Source organism: Brienomyrus brachyistius, unplaced genomic scaffold, assembly GCF_023856365.1.
Source record: "Brienomyrus brachyistius isolate T26 unplaced genomic scaffold, BBRACH_0.4 scaffold58, whole genome shotgun sequence".
Classification (NCBI taxonomy): Eukaryota; Metazoa; Chordata; class Actinopteri; order Osteoglossiformes; family Mormyridae; genus Brienomyrus; species Brienomyrus brachyistius.
Window position 1 is genome coordinate 1817762 of NW_026042333.1, and position 21768 is coordinate 1839529.

The following is a 21768-nucleotide window of genomic DNA, read 5'->3' on the forward strand; positions in this document are numbered from 1 at the left end:
AAGGAATGATCCAAGCTTCACCACACCTTTCAACACAACTCTTTCCTATGTCAGCCACATGTCCAGCTACAGAAAAGAAAAACCGTTAAGCAACCACAACCAAAGGTCATCAGTTACAGTGCACAAGATGGGCATATCATCAGAGGGATCAAAAGCAAAAAAAGCAGACGAAGACATTGAAAAGACAGTGCCCCATACATCACAAACCCCACCCACTCAAAAGATGCAGGGGCTTTAGAGCTATGCTGCTTGAACAGAGGAAGAGGTTCCTCAGAGACAATAGCATTTGCTATCGCTGCCTTGCTTCCACCGGCCACCAAGCCAAAGACTGTACAGTCATGATTAAGTGTGAAGAGTGTAATAGTGAGAAACACTTGGCAGCTCTTCATCCTGCCACAACACTGCAAATGCCCAAGCCTCCTTCATCTCCTGAAGTTCACGGCGGGGAGCAAGCAAATCCACAAGACCCGGATGTTACTGCCACATGCACAGAGGTATGTGGAAATGAAACCACAGGGAGATCCTGTTCTAAGGTTTGCTTAATACAAGTCTATCCCAAAGGTCAGCGATACAACGCCAGAAGGATGTATGCAATAATTGACGATCAAAGCAACCAGTCACTTGCAAAGACAGAGTTTTTTGACATATTTAACATACAAACCACACCTGAACCATACATGCTGAAAACCTGTAGTGGTGTAACACACACAACTGGTAGAAGGGCATTTGGCTACATGGTTGAGTCACTGGATGGAAAAATGGGTTTCCCTCTTCGCACGCTCGTAGAGTGCAATGCCATCCCTAACAACAGGGAAGAGGTGCCAACTGCAGAAGCTGCTTTACACCACCCACACCTGAAAGCAATAGCTGCTGAAATACCACCTCTTGACCCAAGTGCAGACATTCTGTTGCTGATAGGACGCAACCTTCTGAGAGTTCACAAAGTGAGGGAGCAAATCAACGGCAGAGATAATGACCCGTTTGCACAGAAGCTTGACCTGGGCTGGGTTATCATTGGCGATGTGTGTCTTGGCAATGCCCACAAGCCAAGTAAAGTGAATGTTCTGAAAACCTATGTATTGGACAATGGACGCCCAAGCTATCTCTCTCCCTGCGACAGTCACCTTAGTGTAAAGGAGGACTTCAGTCTGAGCCAAACCAAACCCATCTCCAGTCAACTGCCATCTGCTCACTCACACCAAAGGCCCACAGCTGACAATTTGGGAGACTGTGTTTTGTCACACCAGTAATGACAACCACCTTGCTCATTCAGCTGAAGATGTAATCTTTTTGAAAAGGATGGCAGGCTTCTTCAAGGACAATACAAACAGCTGGGTTGCACCACTCCCGTTCCGAACCCCCAGACGCAAACTCCCAGATAACCGGTCCTACGCCTACCAACGGCTCATGTCGTTATGATGTACGCTCGACAAGAAACCAGAAATGAAAACACACTTTGTGGAATTCATGCAGAAAATGCTAGATAACCAACACGCAGAACTTGCACCACCTCCCAATAAAGACAAAGAGTACTGGTATCTCCCGATATTTGGCGTGTACCATCCTCAAAAGCCAGGGAAGATACGTGTGGTGTTTGATTCGAGTGCGCAGTTTGATGGAGTGTCCCTCAATGAAGTGTTGCTGTCCGGCCCGGACCTGAACAACACGCTTTTGGGTGTGCTGCTTCGCTTCAGGAAAGAACCCGTCGCAGTCACAGCTGACATCGAACATATGTTCTACTGTTTTGTAGTCCAAGAAGATCACAGAGACTACCTTCGCTTTCTTTGGTACAAAGACAACGACCTTGGCAAAGATGTAGTAGACTACAGAATGAGGGTGCATGTCTTTGGTAACAGTCCTTCCCTGGCAGTGGCAATTTACGGGCTGAGATTGGCAGCAAGGGAAGCAGAAAGTGAGTACGGAACTGACGCCCGAGACTTCGTAGAGCACAACTTCTATGTCGATGATGCATTAAAGTCTTTCCCAACTGCAGCTGAGGCTGTTGATGTCCTACAGAGAACTCAGAAAATTGCTTCCAATAAAGTGGAAGTGGTGAGTGCTTTCCCCCCTGAGGATAGGGCCAAAGATATCAAAGATCTCGATTTAACAACAGATGAGCTTCCAGTCCAGCGCAGCTTGGGGGTAAGTTGGAACCCCACAACAGACACGTTCACATTCCATGTTCCACAAGAGCAAAAACCCTTCACTCGCCGGGGCGTACTCTCAACAGTGAACAGCTTGTTTGACCCTCTTGGTTTGCTTGCACCCGTAACCATCAAAGGAAGACTTCTTCTCAGAGAGCTCTCCAGTAGCAACCTTGAGTGGGACAGTTCCTTACCCCAAGACATGTACGATGGCTGGAGAAGGTGGCATGACTCGCTACGAAGTCTCACAAATCTGCACATTCCCCGCCCCTACGTCACGTTCTCCATCTCACAAGCCACCTTCATTGAACTTTGTGTGTTCTCAGACGCTTCAGTGAAAGCCATCGCTGCGGTAGCTTACCTGAAGGTCACACATGAAGACAGGCACAGTGAGGTTGGATTCGTTATGGGTAAGGCCAAACTAGCTCCTGTACCAGAACCGACCATTCCTCGATTAGAGCTGTGCGCTGCAGTGCTTACTGTGGAGATGTCAGAGCTTCTCACAGTAGAACTAAATGCAAAGATTGACAAGACAACATTCTACACTGACAGTAAAGTGGTGTTAGGATACATTAACAATCAAAGCAGAAGATTCCATGTATATGTGAACAATCGTGTACAGAGAATCAAGCAGTCTTCCCTACCAGATCAATGGAGATATGTCCCATCAGAGCACAATCCTGCTGATAATGGCTCTCGGTCTGTACCAGCAGAAAAACTCTCTGGTACTTCATGGTTGTATGGCCTAGCACTTCTTCTCAATCATGAGATTCTCTCCCCAGAAAAGGGTCCATATGAACTTGTCGATCCAGAGTCGGACATTGAAATTCGACATAAAGTCAATGTACTTGTGACCACAACTGCACCAGGTGCCTTGGGTTCATCATGCTTTGAAAGATTCTCAAAATGGACTTCCCTTGTCCAAGCGGTGGCCTACCTTCGCCACATCTCTCACAGTTTCAAGTATAAAGATGGTGATGTCTGTAGCGGCTGGCATCTTTGTAAGGCTAGTCTCACAGATGGAGCGTTATCTGAAGCAGAGCACATGATCATCAGGTGTGTCCAGCATGAAGTCTATGCAGAAGAAATAAAATGCATCATGGCAAAACGAGACTTGCCTCGCAACAGTGCTCTTCACAAACTCCATCTCATCATCGATGGCCAAAACTTACTGCGAGTAGGAGGTCGACTTGCAGAGTCTGGCTTGCCGAGTCATCAAGCTAACCCTCTTCTGATACCAGGGAAGCATCACATTGCAACACTGCTCATTCGACATCACCATGAAGCCACCCAGCACCAAGGAAGACACTTCACTGAAGGGGCTATGAGAGCAAGTGGCTTATGGGTAGTTGGTTCTAAGAGGTCTATCAGCAGTGTAATCCACAAATGTGTCACCTGCAGAAAGCTTCGAGGTAGAACAGAGCAGCAAATCATGTCTCACTTACCTGCCGAACGCCTTCAGACGGACCCCCCGTTCTCTTATGTTGGCCTCGATGTATTTGGACCATGGGAGGTTTCAACACGCCGCACCAAAGGTGGTCAAGCAAACAGTAAGAGATGGGCAGTCTTGTTCACTTGCATGTCTACACGGGCTGTTCATATTGAAGTGATTGAAACTCTCAGCTCTTCCAGTTTCATCAATGCTCTTCGCAGGTTCTTTGCGATCAGAGGCCCCGCTAAGCAGTTGAGGTCAGATTGCGGAACCAATTTCATTGGTGCCTCCAAGGACCTAAAGTTGTATTCCCCAAAGCCTGGTGAGACAAGTGTGGATGACTACCTATGCAAGCAGAGGTGTTCCTGGGTGTTTAATGCGCCTCACTCCTCTCACATAGGTGGCGCCTGGGAGCGTATGATAGGCGCTCCTAGACTCGATGCTCCTACAAGCAGGAAACCCTCCACTAACTCACGAGGTCCTGACAACGTTAATGGCGGAAGTCACGGCTATTATCAACGCAAGGCCCTTGGTACCCGTTTCCTCGGATCCAGACGCTCCCTTAATCCTGACCCCTTCAGCTCTGCTCACCCAGAAGTTCGATCCGATCCCAACTCCACCTGTGGATTTCACCAAGGCCGACATATATACACGTCAGTGGAAGAGAGTTCAAGCCCTTGCCGATACATTCTGGGCCAGGTGGCAGAGGGAGTACCTTCACATGCTCCAAGGTCGTCAGAAATGGCAGCGCAGCAGACCAAACTTGAAGGAAGGAGATGTTGTTCTTCTGAAGGACAAGCAACTAAAAAGAAATGAGTGGCCTATGGGTGTCATCGTGAAGACACTTCCAAGCAGAGATGGAATTGTCAGAAAGATGGAAGTGAAAGTGACACGTGACAAGATTGCGAAGATATTCTGTAGACCCATTTCGGACTGTATCCTTCTTCTGAGAGATTGGTCTAACATCTAATCCAAATAGTGGCATTCTTAAAATAATGCCAGGCGGGGAGTGTATTGGAACTGTTGGTATGGTTATTTCTCCAGGCCTATAGGGGGCACAGGTTTGCACAGTTTGCTATGTTGAGCCAATTAGTTACTAGAAGAAGTGTGATAGGAAGTGTTGCTCATGGGTGAAGCAAGACATGGTGTGTTTCTTCCGATCCAAAGCCATCCACTCCGTTAAATCCCTTTGAGTGGCAATATGAGTAAGTTTATTAATTGTATTTACCTTTAAGACAAGGTATATGACATTTTTTGAAGTGATTTGGAAACGTTTGATGTGTTTTATATGTCCACATAAGTTCAACCAAAGCTAATGTTTATGTGACATTGCTGTATTCTGTATCATTTCAGTTTCACACTTTTTTGCATTAAATCCTGTCCAAATACAACACGTGCCTGTTCCTTGGAGGAAGTGATGTAAGAGAGAGTTTAGCTGGCTGTGAATCTTAATATAGGACAATGGGTCACATTGGGTGCAACAGTACAGTGATTAAATTGCTGCTTATCTGTTAGCAGTCGGTGTAGAAGCGCAAAAACACCTTTAAACTAGCAAGCTAATTACATTGAGAATGATATTCTAAAGAACATTCGTGTCACACTTTCTTTGACTAAGAACTCCAGTAATGAAAGAACGTGAATCTGGGACCATTTCATTTGATCATTTCCAAACCCATAATCTAGTAATCAAATTGACAGAGACACTGAGGCAAACTCAGAATATAGACATAGAACACTGAGCCAAGCCATGGTTAAGATTGAGGCAGATACTAACCCATGCTGGGATCATCATAGCTTAGTGACTAATCTAGTGTAGGGTTACAGTGTGTACTTGATTATATTATATATTGGATTGTATTAAAGCATCATTCATACTCAAGCGAAAAGACAATTATAAATCCAGGTTATGAAAAGGTTTGTGTGTCAGGAAAGGTACAGAAGCAGCCTATTGCAGGTTTACAGGGACCTAACGTGTGGCATAGAATACAAAGACGTGGACAGAGAAAGGCAATGGCACAAGCCCTCAATATGATCTATTCATCTACTCTGTGTTTTCCTCACAGTTTTCAAAGGAATTTGTAAGCAAAGTCCAGCATCTGCTTCATGGCCTTGAGCAGCAGGATGTCATTCAATTTCCCGTCGTCATGGTAATTCTTCACAGGAATCACATTTACTGGTGGGATGCCCAGACACTCGCTAGCTCTGTAGATCTGCAGAGAGACACATACATTCGTGTATTTTTTCAGCTGCTGTATTGCAAGATTAGTGCCAAACAGGGTTATAAAAAGTCACAACTGAAATAATATTAATCTGTCTTTAGCAGATGCTGCAGAATGGGAATGTACAGAACAAACGGGTCTGTCGAATTTTTTTCAACATGTACCTCGACCAAAATCTTGGACCTCGAGCATTCCCGTTAAAACCTGTATGGGTCGAGAACCTTTCAACTTTATCCATTTGGACCTCAAAAGGGTCTATGGTGTTTAACTCATGCGCATAAAACTGGTCGCCCGCAGAAAACCCATCCTCACTTCATGCTCGCGCTGCACAACATTTGCTCGCTCAGCGTTAAATTATTACTCTCATAATACGAGGTACGCAGGTATGCTCTCGCGAGCAGGAAACCTGTGCTGTCTACGTGCTCACGAGCAGCAAACCTATGCCGTCTACGCGCTCGCTGCAGCCTCTTATGGAAGGCCTTCAGAACAAAAACGTCTTAAACTTTTCGCCTAGAGACAGCATTATTTTACAGCTACAGACTAAAAAAAATGCACCCCTAAAGATGGGAGTAATAAGCATGTTAATATTTCACAGCTGCAGACATATTTTTACCTCTAAAGACAGACATATAACTCCACATACAGGCGGCATTTTGCAGCGTGTCTTGATGTCTGCAACCGTATCCTTCAAAATAAAAGCACCATTGACTTCTGTCAGGATAACCAGAACAGAGAAAGCCGGATCCAGGGATGTAAGGTAAACAGGTAGGGTCAGGTAGCAGGGAGAGACAATCGACAAGAAAGTGCTTAGCAAGGCTTCTAATCATCAGCGCAATACTTCGCACTGGGTTGGTGACTTCTGGCTAGCTTTATACCTAGGCTCATTACTCTTAATGAGCCTCTGCTGGTGGTGTCCGCCTGTGGGGGCGTGACAACTTCTAACCACAGACACCACAATAAAATCAAATTCTTCACCGTTTGGTTAGTATTCTGTGTGGCTTCTCTTATGTGCAATGAAATAGACCAGGGTGACAAATAAGTATTATATACAATATTGTCACGGAAATAAATCAATACTTATGTTTAATCAATTAGCCTATGATTACAGTTTAAAAGACAATTGCGGGGAGCCATTTTCCTTTGCGTCCCAATGATTTTATTTTTACACATCATAAATAAAAATATGTTTGTTGATAGTGATGTATTTGTGATTTTTTTTCTCCAGATCAGCTGCAGTATACAAAGCCCCTAAGATGTCAGGGTGAGAAAATACTTTTTAAAATAGCTTTGTGTTTCTTCTCAATAATTCTGCGTTCCCTCGCAATACTTATAATAGTAATAATAATAAAATACATATATAAACATAATATTAAAGTTACATGGTGTACATTGTCCCCCATAGTTTACTGCTTAAAGCACAGTTTACATGACATGTCTATTATTTAGGTTTATCCATCCTGCCATGTTGCAGCAAATAACAAGCGGGAAAGTGCAATGGGATCACAAATGTAACGATCTACAAATAGGCAGGACGTGATCCACAAATGTAACGATCTACAAATAGGCAGGACGTGATCCACAAATGTAACGATCTACAAATAGGCAGGACGTGATCCACAAATGTAACGATCTACAAATAGGCAGGACATGATCCACAAATGTAACGATCTACAAATAGGCAGGACGTGATTCACAAATGTAACGATCTACAAATAGGCAGGACGTGATCCACAAATGTAACGATCTACAAATAGGCAGGACGTGATCCACAAATGTAACGATCTACAAATAGGCAGGACATGATCCACAAATGTAACGATCTACAAATAGGCAGGACGTGATTCACGAAAGTACATAACACGTTTCATGTGTACCGTAGTGTTGCCAGAAATGTAGTAAGGCGCTCGAATAAGCAGGCCGGAGCATATACGAATGCGTTAGAACAAAATGCTGTTTACTTAACAAACATTACATCGAAATAATCAAGGTAGCACAGGAGCAAGCATGTTCGTATACGTCTCACTCTTATTCACACTTCTTCTCTCTTCTCTCATCCTACGGTCTCTGCCTTTTAACACTGCCACCTAATGTTCTGAGTTTGTAATAACAGTCAGTGAACACAACATCTCCTCTCTCTGTAAAAGAATACACTCTCTATACAAAGTGAATGCAAACAGGAAAACGTAGTAATTAAATGTAATGAATTGAAATGTAGTTCTGTCAAATACAACTCTTGTGGTACCATTGCATCAGATATCGTGAATAAAGTATCTTTACATAAGGTGCATTAACATGTAACTGTAAAATCATTGTAAACAGTAAATTACCTATACTTAAACTTGACTATTGTCTAGTGAATAAACTGAAGTACTTCGAACCTTGTAAACAGTCTTAGTTATAACAATCAAGTTACTAGAATCATCCCAGCTTCTCTTTAATCAACTATGACATGACATAGTCCTTAAGCCACTTGGGCTTGTATTTAACACGTGGCTGTTTGTGAGAGGGGGAATGACTAACACCTGTGTGTATCAGTCGAGATGTGTCGCAGTCTTGTCCAGCCACAGGAGGAATCTTGGCAAGATGAGAGGCATTCCAAATTTTTCCATCACTCAGCAAGAAAGAATTTGGACCTATCCTCTTCCTCACGGTTGTAGGGGAAGTAAATCTGGGATGAGCTTTAGGGACGTGATGAGGCTTCCTTATCCTCACTCTCTCTCCTGGTCGAAAAGAAGGCATGCGTGCGCCACGTTTAGCATCAGTGTAATGCTGCATGTTAGCGTGATGTCTCTGAACTGCACGACGAGCAGAAACATCCAGCGGAGACATGGCAGACGGCAGAGGAAGAATATCCAATTTGGTGCGCATTTTCCTACCATAAAGTAGTTCATATGGTGAGGTGGAAGTTGCGGCATGTGGCGTTGCACGATACACCTGGAGCCAGTTCATAACAGTCTCATTCCATGGTTGTGACTGTTGAATGGCGTTTTGAATGCAGCTTCTCAGGGCACGATGGAATCTCTCGACAGCTCCGATAGCAGCTAGATAGTAGACTGATGTTCTGCTATGGGAGATACCATAGGTGTGCAGGAATGATGCAAAAGCTGCAGAGGTGAACTGTGGACTATTGTCTGTGACAATGTTCTCTGGGTTACCATGACGACAGAAAATAGATGTCAGGAAGTGAATAACATCTTCAGTAGTGGCGGTATGTGAAAAGGCAACTTCTGGCCACTTTGAATAATAATCTGTCAGCGTGATAGCGTATCTACAAGCAGCAACTGCAGTGTCAAAGGGTCCAACAATATCAAGGCCAAGTTTCTTCCATGGTCCATCAGGCAGTGGGACTGGTTGCAAAGGAGCAGGGTGAGTAGAAGCTGTTTTATCATTAACCTGGCAGAGTATACATGAAGCAATGCAAGACTGAACTTGTGAGTCCATCTTTGGCCACCAGTAGAGGTCGCGCAGACGTTGTTTTGTGCGGACAATTCCTTGATGACTCTCATGTGCAAGCGTGATCAGTGTGTGTCGTAAGGAGAGTGGCACGATGAGTCTTGAGCCTCTGAGGATGTAGTTATCCTTAACGGAGAGCTCATCTCTGATCTTATAGTATAGGGCTAGTACACCACTTACTGATTTAACGGATGGAGGCCAACCACTTTCAATTTGTGAGCGCAGAGCTGACAGTTCAGGACAAGTAGAACAAGCAGAGTTGAAGTCAACCACCGGAAGGGAGCTTAGGACAGCAGAAATATGTGCCACCATCTCGGGTTCTGAATCTGAAATAGAGTCAGGAGGCGCAGGCAGGGGAAGGCGCGAGAGACAATCAGCCGTATAGTTCTGGGAGCCTGGTCGATAGACAACATCATAGTCAAAACAGAGCAGGCGTGCAGACCAGCGGGCAACCCGCATACCAGCCCGACCGATTCCCTTTGTGCTGAGCAGTGTTGTCAATGCCTGATGATCTGTGCGGAGAGTAAAACGACGTCCCCACAGGTATGTTCTCCATTTTTCTGTAGCCCACACACAAGCAAGTGCTTCTTTTTCAACAGTCGAGTATTTCCTCTCCGTTTCAGTCAGTGTGCGGGAAGCGAAAGCCACAGGCTTCTCTGTGCCATCAGGTTGTACTTGTGCAAAGACTGCTCCAAGTCCATAGTCACTTGCATCTGTGGAAATTACCGGTCGTAGAGAAGGGTTAAAAAGAGCAAGCGCAGGACTGTTCACAAGAAGTTGCTTAACTTCCTCAAAGCTGCTTTGTGCTGCAGGAGACCATGTAAATGTGTCTTTTTCACTGACACAGGCACGCATAGGAGCCACAACCGTCGCAAAGTTAGGCAGAAACTTTGAATACCAGGACACTAGGCCCAGAAACGATCTCAGGGCAACAGCATCAGATGGAGGAGGGGCTTTCAGGACAGCATTAATGTGTTCTTGGTCAGGAAGAATGCCATCTACAGTAATGACATGACCTAGGAAGCGTAGGGAGGTTCTCCTGAAGTGACATTTGTTCTCATTGAGAACCAATCCAGCCTCCTTCAGCTTTTGGAGGACAGCGTTGAAGTTCTGGTCATGCTCAACAGGGGAGTTGCCATAGACAATAAGGTCATCCAAATAATTTTGAACACCTGGAAGACCGTTGAGAATGTCAGCCATCATTTTCTGGAAGGCTGAGGGGGCTGATGCGAGGCCATAAGGAACTCTGCAGAATCGGAACAGACCATCATGTGTGATGAATGCTGTAAGGTCTCTGCTATCTTCATGAAGAGGCAACTGGTAGTATGCATTAGCCAGATCGATTGTAGAAAACAGCTTTGCACCTTGTAAATTTGCAAGCAGTTCATCCACATGAGGTAGAGGGTAGCAATCTGTGACCACAGCCTTGTTTGGTTCACGGAGATCTGTGCACATTCGTATTCCACCAGTTTTCCGTCCTGTAACTACAATAGGCGAAACCCAAGGTGATGCATCAATTTTCTCAATCACACCAGCTTTCAGCAAGCGGTCAAGTTCAGCTGAGACAGAAGCTCTTACAGCAAAAGGCAGGCGTCGTAATTTCTGGCGTACTGGTTTAACAGTGGGGTCATTTTTCACCTTATGCACAAAGTTTTGTGCACAACCAATGTCTGGAGTAGTAGGGATACAGGAAGCGGTTGAAACAGTCACACAGCTAACAGCAGGAGCAGTAGGGATACAGGGAGCAGATGCAGAGTTTGTGGTAAACACGGGAGGAAGGATAGTGTTACCTTCAATGCAGATGCTTAAGGCTTTCATGAGATCTCTTCCTAAAAGAGAAGTGCCCTTCTTCACCACGTAAAATGTAACTGGGGCAGTGAGAACTCCTCTACTCACTTTGACTTGTAGGCAACCAAGCACAGGAATTCTCTTCCTTGTGTAAGTCACTAGCTGACTAACAGGTGGAAGCAGTGGTGTGTCATTGAAATACTGAACATAGATGTGGTGTGGCAAAATAGATACTGCTGATCCTGTGTCAACAACCATTTCATGCTCTTTGGTAAGAGAAGCAGGAGTACTGATATTGATTTTGCATGTAAGTGTATGTGCACTGTAAAAAAAAAAAGTGCTGTTTTTACAGGAAAACGCTGGCAGCTGGGGTTACCAGGAACGTCCTGTAAAAAATACAGCAGCACAATAGATCGCTTTACAGATGCAATATGTAAATTGATTTACAGTAAATGACACAAAAACTGTTAAATCTACAAAAAAAGAAGTTAATATCACACAATGATGTTATATATAAATAGACTATTTCCTGTATCTTTTACATGTAATAATTGCTTATTGTGGATTCATAAATTGTAAAATTAACAGGGAAATATCAAACAAAAAACTAATTTAAACTGGTAGAACAACGTCAAAACTGTGCATATTAAATGGAGCTGCTCTGTATATTATACATACATACATGCTGTATTTTATGTTTTAATGTAAAATTTTAGTCATAAACCTAATTAACAAACTAATTACTGCTATTCCTATAGCTAAACATGCAAAAATGCATCTTGAGAAAAGACGAGAGAAATATCACTTTTGGGAAATTTATTTTGCAGCCAATAAAGCAAATGACAACAGTTGGATGCATTTTTCCAACTAACATAATATGCAAGGCGCACATCAACTACACAATTGAATCAAAAGCTATAAAGCTGTTGAACATTCCTGCAAGCAAGAACCATGTTCATGAAAAAAGCATTTGCTAGACACTCTACCAGGAAAAGTTAAATAGTTAAGATTTTAAAACAAAAATTACATTGTGCCAAAATTATCATAATCACCATGCAATGCAACACGCACCCTGCGGTCACCACAACCATGGCCTTGGTCAAAAAACACATCAGGAAAACCACCTGTGGTGAAACAAACCTATACAGGTGGTCTAGAAACACTGCAGTAGCAGCATGGTTAAAAAAACAAACAAAACTGGAACATTCCTTCAAAGCAAGAACATCTTCATGAATCATTCATGAACTGGCTTCATGCATTCGACCAGAAAAAGTTTTACTTTGTTAAATCCACAATGTGTACTTAAACCTAACAGTCCACAGAGAGTCAATACTTAGGCTTAGCGCCACTCGTGGTCGGCGAGATCCTGAATCAGGGTGAGGACTCGAGGGTTCACACTGAGATGATGCTTCGAGTTTTTGTTCTCTACTTTGGTTCCTTTTTCTGGGTTCATGCAGAAGAAACACCTGTAGAATAAAAACATAAAAGTATATTAAGCGTTTTGTAATTGATCAGTTAAAATACAAGTACAAAGTAAGTAAATAAAAATTAAGTATATACGTATATATACACAGTCATGGCCAAACTACAAACAACAATTGGTTTCACCACGTTCAAGACAAAATATAACCAAAATGCTGTGGGGAAGTGAACAATGCATGGTCAAAAGTATTGGCACCCTTCACGAGTATCTTTTGCAGTGATAAATCACACTTTTGCATTTTAAAATCCAAAGCAAAAGGTTATAGGTAGTCAGACGTCAGCTGACCCTTGGTCTAGCCCTGAGTCTCGGCCAGGCTTGGACCCGGATTCAGACTTATTTTATAAAAAAAAAAAAAAAAACACTCTGAATCTGGGTCCAAACCGAACCGAGACTCAGTGCCAGACCTGAACTCCAACCACATCAGAGCCAGATTCCAGAGTCTCAGTTATCAGTCCAGGTCTTAGAATTAAGAAAGCCTTATTTGCTCACCTCTGAAGAAACTCCAGAGTGGAAGCCAGCTCAGATGGATAATGGATGTTAAAATTGTAGTAGCTCCCGAACATGAGGCACAGTGCAGAAACGAAGGAGGATATGTTTGTGCTGACGAGGTTCCGATCAATACTCAGCATGTATCTTCTTGAGGAATAGCAGGACTGTCCTGTGAACAAATAATTTAACAGGTTATATTAATAAGCACAGCAGTCACATGACATTCTATAAAAAGTGCAATTAAAAAAAAGAGAGAGCTATGAAACAGACTTACCACACACAATAATAGTGGGTGTCAGAGGCACTTGCTCCAGTTGTACCTCATCTGCCAGACATGTATCTTCAACATGGAAAAGCATGTACTCCTCCTTCTCATCAAAGTAGCTGAGCAGAAGCAGGACCATCTCTTTCACATCATCTGAGCAGCCACTCTGCGGTCCCCGTATCCTCTGAAGCCTTGCATAAGTCTGAAGGAACGTCTTGCTTTTGCTGACAGCAACTGTGGTCATGTACTCCAGAAGCCTTTTCCCCTTCAAGTCCAAATTTCGTGTGAATGTCTCTTTGAGGTCAATCCCAGTAAGTTCCTTGAAGTGGACCGACATGCCAAGTTCATCAAACCAAAATGGCCACTCCTCTCTAAGGCATTTGATACTTTTCCCCTGATTGACATGTTGACGCTGTGTGTAATAAGTGGACTTCATTAGACTTTTTACCTCTTCTGGATTGGCGTCAGCTTGTTGGAACATCACCTTGAGTTTCTCCATCTTTTGCTGTTGGCTCTCTGGAGTTTCTTCAAGAGGCAGAAATTCTACATTCCATTTAAGGCACCCATATGTATCCTGCATTGCTGCTCTTTCTTCTAATGGGATCTCGTCTGTGTGGTCTGAGTCAGTCTGATGTTTTCTTTTTCTTATTTTGGGTGTTGAGGTGCGCCTTACATTTTCAATTCTGTTCTGCAACTGTTTGACAAGGGAAAGGTAGCCTGCACCAACAATATCACCCTCTATGACATCTTGCAGAGAATTGGGATATTTTGCTACCATTTTTTTTGCAACGTCAATTGAATGTTTTCTACCTACATGAGGGCATTTTTCCATCATCTCAGTCACAACAATCCGGACCATTTGCCTCCTCAGTTTTGGCCGAGGCCTTTTCCCTCTCTCAAGAAAATGCATAACTTCTGCAGGAAGTTTACTCCATGGAATTTCGAAGTTGTCATCCCAATGTATGTCACGTCCTGGGCTGCTGGAAGAGGTTGATGATAGACTTTGGGGTGAAACAGAGAGCAATGACAGCGACTGGGTGGGTGAGGCTTCCACAGATGATAGCGAGCTGTTCTCTGGAGTTTGGTCTTTTAAATTGCAAAAAAAAAATACAATTATGATTCACACTGTATGTCTGTCCATGACCATCTCTACTTTTGATTTTGAATAGTTCTCTGTTGTTTTTACTTACATTTCTGTTTCCAAGCAGAAAGAAGCTTTCTCGCTTGTACAGGTCTTAATGCTGTCATCAAATCTGCCTCCGTTACGAAGCGTAGATCATCACTTGTCTCAACTCCGATGGACTGCAAGTGCTCTTCCAGGATGTTTTTGTTCACTGCTTGAAGTTCTGGTAGGACTTCCGTAATGGCGACATCTAGGAAGGTTCGCTCTGAGTCACTCATATTTGCACTGAAGAAGAAATGCCACCACCAAACAAATTAGAAAATCACATAGAGTTCATACACTTAATGGAGCAGGGTATGGATCAGGTAACACTTATATTAATGTTAAACTATTTACAGTGAGAAGTGAGCTATTAATTGGACGTTATTTTGCCACAATACTGTGCTTTAGTGGAATGACTCGGTGTCCTTCAAGAATGTATGATACCAAAGGATAGAAGTCAGGCAGGTCATTAATGTTAATACACTGTAACCCAAGACTGTCCTGTGTCACAGAATACAGATGGTATTCTAAGAGGAAGATGCCTTTGTGGATATCCATCAGAACATACACAGATGTGTCATTTTGAATCAAGATGAGTAGAAGTTCACCAAACTCCATACACTCGTCATTTCTGTACACAAGAAACTGTCCCTTTTTATATGCAGTACCCTTGTAGTGAATGTCTGTGGTAACTGTGGTATTGCTTTCTGAAAAAGCTAACTCCCTGACTGCATGCTGAATAGTGTCACTGTAGAGGTTGGGATAAAACACACAGCTCTCCTTCACTTGCAGCAGTTCACGGCATTCTTGCCCAGCTAAAAGATAAGCCTGATACATCTGATGACGTGTTGACAAAGTTTGACAAATATTTTTGAAGCTTTTCAAGTGTCTGGCACATCTTTTAAAATAACTGTGTTTACATTCAAACCTAAGCGTCCATAACCTCATCAATGGACCAAATTTCAACAACAGTGCTGAATAATGGCGCAAATAGTGGTGCTTGGGTTTTAGTTGAATTTCAGGAAACAACATCTTTCTCATCTCCAAATACTCTTGGATCAAAATGTCAGCAAATGCTATCTGGGACAAGGAAATGCTCTGAGCACAAATAAGATCCACAATGTCTTTTAATTGGAGAGCTAACTGCCATACTTCATCCTCATGGTTTTTCACTTTGTCACCAATCAAAACTGGCAGCAATCTCAAAAGGTTCCAGTTTTGAACGGCTTGCCCTGATAATTTGGATCCGTCAGGTTTGACAGTACATGGCTTTGTAAGTGCTTCGGATCCTTTATATTTAAACTGTTTAATGCGCCTGTTTAAAAGGGAGTATGTGAACCATTTTTTATTTTTTATAATGTTCTTCAGGTACAGTGCTAGATCATATGACACAACTCCTTCAAAGAGGTCATGACCTAGACAAGGTGGGAGACCAGGCTGGGATACGTGAAAAGACTGAAGGGTATTGAAGATGGAGTTTACCTTTATTCCTCTAACGTCTTGGATAGTTTCAGCCTGGAGATCAGCAACAGCTGCGTCATACGTTTCCAGAGTGCGTGGAGGACCACAGGCATTCGGATCAGCATAAAACTCACTTCATGTTACTTCACAGTACCTGCAAAAATATTGAGAGCAGCTGAAGTTTTCTGTAAACCCTCCTATGCAATGAGAACCCAAGTTGTCCCCAGCAATACAGTAAAGACCCCCTTTTACTGTTTCTCCATCTACATCTAATCCATCTGTTTCCAAAGATTTCAGATCTTCCAACAACTCTGAAAAAACTTTGGTTATTCCAAAACGCTTGAAGTCATTCTCAACACACAACAAGACTAAAAACATATTATCTGTATTTGAACGCAAATGAATGGGTAAATTTGCTAATGACAGATAGATTGCAAGAAGTTTGTGCATCTTTTTAGCAGAACCCAGGGGATTCACTACCTCAAATGAATCTTGGAACAAAATCAGTTTGAGGCTTTCAGGGTTTTCATTAAAGAACTGGTGACATTTGAAATTTTTTCCATCATATAAATCCTTAAAAATCTCTACATCAGGACCCCCAAACTGTTGTGACAGTGTATTCTTCCATAACTGTGACTCTAAAAAGCTCTTCAGAGTTTCTCCCATTGGTATGTAGTAAGCAAATTTTTCTATCATGTTTTCATCCATTCCCAATGGCACTTTCTTGGGTTCTGTGTATTTAAACATTTTTTTGAATGTTTGATTTCTGGTGTGTGTTGTTCCTAATTGTCCTTGATGGCAAGCAGAGAACAAATCTGACTCTTTAATGCAGTCACAGATTTTAGTGACAGCTTCATCTGATAGGCTCATTTCATTTTTTAGTAAACAACTTACCTTATTTATTGTGTAGGCTTGACCCAATTCGTGCACATTCTGCATTTCCTCAGCAATACTCTGTATAGTAGAGGCAGGAATTAGCAGCTGTCCTTGCAGTTTAAGGTAAAAGAGACACATGTTTCTGAGAAAAGACTGACTATCATTTTCTGGCATATCACTGGCTGAACTAGCAGATGGCATGGCTTCATGTGTGTTTTCTGAATATTCTGTACCGTCATTTAGGGACTGAGGGCGAGATTTCTTGTACATGTCATCAATACCATCTGGGGAACATGCTTTATGCTTCCTACACATGTGAGAAGTAAATGATGACTTTTTTGTAAACACATGCTTACAACCACTTACTGGACATGACACAGACCTGCCCTCTGCAATATGATCATTTAAGTGGGACACTAGCTCTTTCACTGTTTGAAAATGGCGGGCACATAATGAAACAGCACATTTTAAATCTGCAACAAGAGCTTTAGGAGCAGCTTGAAGTGCAGGTGCATTGTGCACACGATAAAAATGCCCCTTGAAAGCAGAGTAAGTGGTGAATGTTTGACTGCAACTGGCGCCAACACATTTAAAAAGACAACAAGGCTCATTCCTATGCACTCTGCAATGTAGTACATAGCCTCTTAATGTGACCAATATCTTTTTACAAAAGACGCAGGTGATCATTTTTAGTATTTCAAAAGTTTGCCCGTGCTTTTTCGCTGAACTAGCATGCTAGCGCTAAGTTATCAAGCATTGGTCTGAGTATCAACTGGTGCTTGTGATGTTTTTTTCTCGAAAAAAAGTCGCCAAAATATTAAACTTACCGTGCAAACTTTCTGATGAACAAACACAGATCATCAAAAGAAAATTCAAATCGTATGTTTGTAATTTGTCCTAAAGACTTCGACGTTTTCTGTCTTCTCCTTCTCCAATCTGCAAATGGTGCGTGCTCCCGCCCTCACGTCATTATCCAATCAGAGACGAGCATCAGATGCACATTCAAAATTAGGCGCACTCAGTGCAGCAGAGAGTGACCTACAGCTCTGTGAAGAGGAGGCACCATAGAAATCCTATAGGTGGCATTGTAAGTTTGTTTAGCCTGTAATAATGAGACATTGCTAACATAACCCAAAACAGTAGTCTAGTCTAAGTATCACATTGTCATTAAAAGAAACATAAAGAATACAAGCATTATGACTGAACAGAAGCATTACTTAGGCGTTAAATGATAATTTCTTATAGGTTACTCAACAATAGGCTGCAAATAGCCCGAATGATTAAAAAAAACACATAATGTAAACAATTATAATTGTATATTTTTATATAGCCTATAAATAGAGAGGCAACCTCTCAGGTTCACATCTTCTGTGAAAACATTTTTATTAGTCTTATACCTGAATTTGCATCATTTCATGATCATGTTAAAAGTAGGCCCAGTAAATGCCTACAGTATAAACTTGAAAAGTGACTTACATATAATTCTTGTATTTTTGAAAAACAACTGACTAAAACTATAATTTTTACAATATTTACACGTCAAATTAACAAAATTGTTTTGTTATAAGTATTAAAGTATTTCACTGTTTTTGTTCCCAGTATTTGTAGTTTTAACAAATAAATTTATAATAGTTTACAAAAGTCCGCTGTGATTGAAGCAGGAAAATTGTGTTTTTGGGTTTACTATACTTTTCTGTAGTGATTTTACATGGTTTTAATGTCAAATTCACTGCCATTTCTTACAGTGTGGTGCATGGCAAGTGTTGTTTAAGTATAGCACAGTCAGTTTAGGTAGCTGAATCTCACGTACATCACTTGTCTTGGATGAGCGGCAAACACGAGCAAAATGTCCAACTTTATGGCAAGACTTGCAAGTTGCTTTGGCTGCAGGACACTGAGAAGAATTAGCCAGATGTGTGTTAGAACCACACCTGAAACAGCTGCGGGAAGATGTAGTGGTGGCATTGGATGGTTTATTAGGATGAATGTGCTGTGTGTATTTCTTTTTAGTGAATTGTGAACGAGGTTGTACAGCTTGCACTGAGACACTGTCCTTTCCTGCTATTGTTTTTGCTTGTTGAACAGCAGATTCTACTTGTGATGCGAGAGTTAAGGTTTTGTCCAGTGTCAGATCCGATTCGAGCCTCTCTCTTATGTTTGAGTTATTCACATGTTCAATCAGCTGATCACGGATCATCTCATCGGTTTTATCATCAAATCCACATTTTGAAGCGAGATCACGCAATACGGCCGCATACTGTATAATAGTCTCGTGAGGTGCTTGTTTTCGCTGTCTGAAGGTATGTCGCTCCACAACATTTACTTTGGGTGTGTAGTGTTTCTCTAAAGCAGTGACAGCAGAGTCAAAGGAGTCACCTGTATCTGGTAGCGAGTAGAAAGTCCGTTGTCCCTCGGCTCCGAGACAGTGGAGTAGCGTAGCTCTCCTGCGCGCTTCAGGCCAAGCATTTCCCGTTGCATTAATTACCAGTAGGTAGTTCTTGAAAATCCGCAGCCACATGTCGAAAGGTATCGGGGGCTCTCCCGGGCACAGCAAAAACATCGGAGGTGCAGGTACGTTTCCAGCCATGGTGAGGCAGCAAAAAAAAAGAAGAGGTGAAAACACAAAACTCGTCGCCAAAAATGTAGTGTTGCCAGAAATGTAGTAAGGCGCTCGAATAAGCAGGCCGGAGCATATACGAATGCGTCAGAACAAAATGCTGTTTACTTAACAAACATTACATCGAAATAATCAAGGTAGCACAGGAGCAAGCATGTTCGTATACGTCTCACTCTTATTCACACTTCTTCTTCTCTCTTCTCTCATCCTACGGTCTCTGCCTTTTAACACTGCCACCTAATGTTCTGAGGTTGTAATAACAGTCAGTGAACACAACATGTACAAATCGCTCTGTATTTTTCTGGACATGATTTTACGCAACACAAGCTTAAAAAAATATATATATTTGTGTATTATGGTACATATTTGTGGATTGTCTTATGTAGGTTACAAATAATAGTCCCATAAAAACTTCCATATAAGTGCCACATCCCATGTGGTGGCGTGTAACTTATTGAAAGCAAATTGTCATCCAAATAATGAATAAATGCCACCATAAACAGTGCATTTCGTGCCACCATGAAATAAACAATATGGCGTAACATGAAATGACAGACGTTTCTGTTTCGCCATCCGATATATGTCGTCATATCGCACAGCTATATATATATATATATATATATATATATATATATATATATATATATAACATAACAAGAAAATGCATTTTGGTTATGTATTTTCTGTGTACCTTAAATGTATATCTGTATGTATGTATGTGAAAGGAATATAACTACAAAGTCTCTCACCATCGTTTCAACAAAATAAGGCCATAAATTGCCATTTATTTCATGTTTATTGCTTTCGTATGTGTGGATTTTCACGTCTGCGTCGGTTTTTTATTGATTGTTGATTGATTTTATCATTAGTTAGCTAGTTTGATAGGTTTATATAGATAATCACCTGGGGCCTGCAATGGAGTAAATTCATTAACATTATTTCTTATGGGGACGTCTGACTTAGAACTTGACCAAATCCTAACTCGATCAGCCTACAAGAACGAATTAAGTTCATGCTCCAGGATACCAATGTACAACTAAAGTTCTAAAGCTCCTGAAGGCAATTAAATGTCAAAAAATTGCAGTACTTGCCTACATAGTTGAATATAATTGAAATGAATATAATTTATTTGCGTCGGCATCATTTACATTAACAGCGCCATCAAATTCTTTTATAGTTCAATCACTATCACAAACTTCTTCAAAGTTGTCATCAGTCAATGGAATTATGTTCTTAATTTGGTCAAAGAAGAATGTGGCATCTTGTACTGAATATGAGTATTTATACAAATTACTTTAGCGGACAAGTGCGACTGCGTGCGTCACCAGCGTTTTAGACCGGAAGCCCTATTTAGGGCAGCCTCCCTATCTATGATAACGCATGCGTGAGAACGCGTCTATGCTAAACGTATTGTCTAGTTACTGCTGTTTCAGCTCTTGATCCATGTGGAACAAATGTGGAAAACGTGTTTCTCAGTAAGTCACAACAATAAAAGAATCTTTTTCTACAAGATAATGTATCAGTTCCTCACGTGACTGTACCTCATATTGGACTGGTATTGTTGTTAGTAATTTTCTACTTTTGACTAAAAAGTTAATCAAATTGTTGCATAAATACTACCTGGTCAAAATTTTCCTTTCTACTAGATTTAAAAAGAACATTGACACGAGGTTTCCGAAACAGCTGTGCATTTGATTTGGACGTGTCTGCTCAGATGTTCTTATCCTTTGCGGATGTTCTATAATGAGTTTTATTTCTCCTTGAAATACATTCTCGCACGGGTTTTTGTTTACAAGAAAGGGGAAGATATATTTGCTGTTCTATTCAATAAAAATAACTGAATGAATGTTATTTTTATTGATACTTCTTAAAGATAGCAATTTAACATTATACACATACTGCAGTTTTATAGCAACCAAGCGGCAATCATAAAAAAACGTGTATAAACATTCAAAGACAAGGAGGCTATTCATTTGGGGAAAAAACTTTTGATTTCGCACAAAATTCTCCGGCAACTACCCGTCATGCCCCGCTCGTCCGATCCCCCCGTGTGCCACGACCTCTCATCTACCCCGTGTGGATTCCCCGTGTTCACCAGCTGTTTGCGCGAATGCCCAGCATCTCCCAGGAAACTGGTCCCCATAAGGGAAAAAATGGATATTCATCACGTTATGGGGACATTGTGTCCCCATAACGATAGGTATACCCGCTCACACAAACACACACACACAAATAAACGCAATCACATGTTCGTAATGAACCAGTTGCTCATTGGCTCCGCCTCCTTCGTGCTCCTGCTGTCTTATTGGCCACAGTTGTTCATTTGCCCCACCTCTTTTCCATTGCTGCCTCCTAAATGGCCATTTGTGGTGTTGT

General features: G+C 41.9%; 1 protein-coding gene across 1 annotated transcript; it reads right to left on the reverse strand.

The window, feature by feature from the left end:
- Positions 1–11837: 11837 nt before the first annotated feature.
- Positions 11838–19604, reverse strand: LOC125724956 (uncharacterized). The gene is made up of 8 exons (XM_049001454.1): positions 19152–19604; positions 17603–17821; positions 16794–16853; positions 15921–16053; positions 14464–14681; positions 13283–14359; positions 13009–13177; positions 11838–12502 (listed from the first exon to the last, which is right to left on the reverse strand). Exons 5-8 carry the CDS (start codon positions 14672–14674, stop codon positions 12376–12378), a joined length of 1584 nt encoding a protein of 527 aa, XP_048857411.1. The 5' UTR covers positions 14675–14681; positions 15921–16053; positions 16794–16853; positions 17603–17821; positions 19152–19604; the 3' UTR covers positions 11838–12375.
- Positions 19605–21768: the final 2164 nt, after the last annotated feature.

Bases quoted from the DNA above. Each gene is read 5' to 3' on its own strand.
- LOC125724956 (XM_049001454.1), bottom strand. From the start codon at position 14,674: ATGAGTGACTCAGAGCGAACCTTCCTAGATGTCGCCATTACGGAAGTC. The intron at 13,178-13,282 runs GTAAGTCTGTTT...ATTTGTTCACAG, and splicing joins ACCCACTATTATTGTGTGTG to GACAGTCCTGCTATTCCTCA. The intron at 12,503-13,008 runs GTGAGCAAATAA...TTTATTCTACAG, and splicing joins ACTCTGGAGTTTCTTCAGAG to GTGTTTCTTCTGCATGAACC.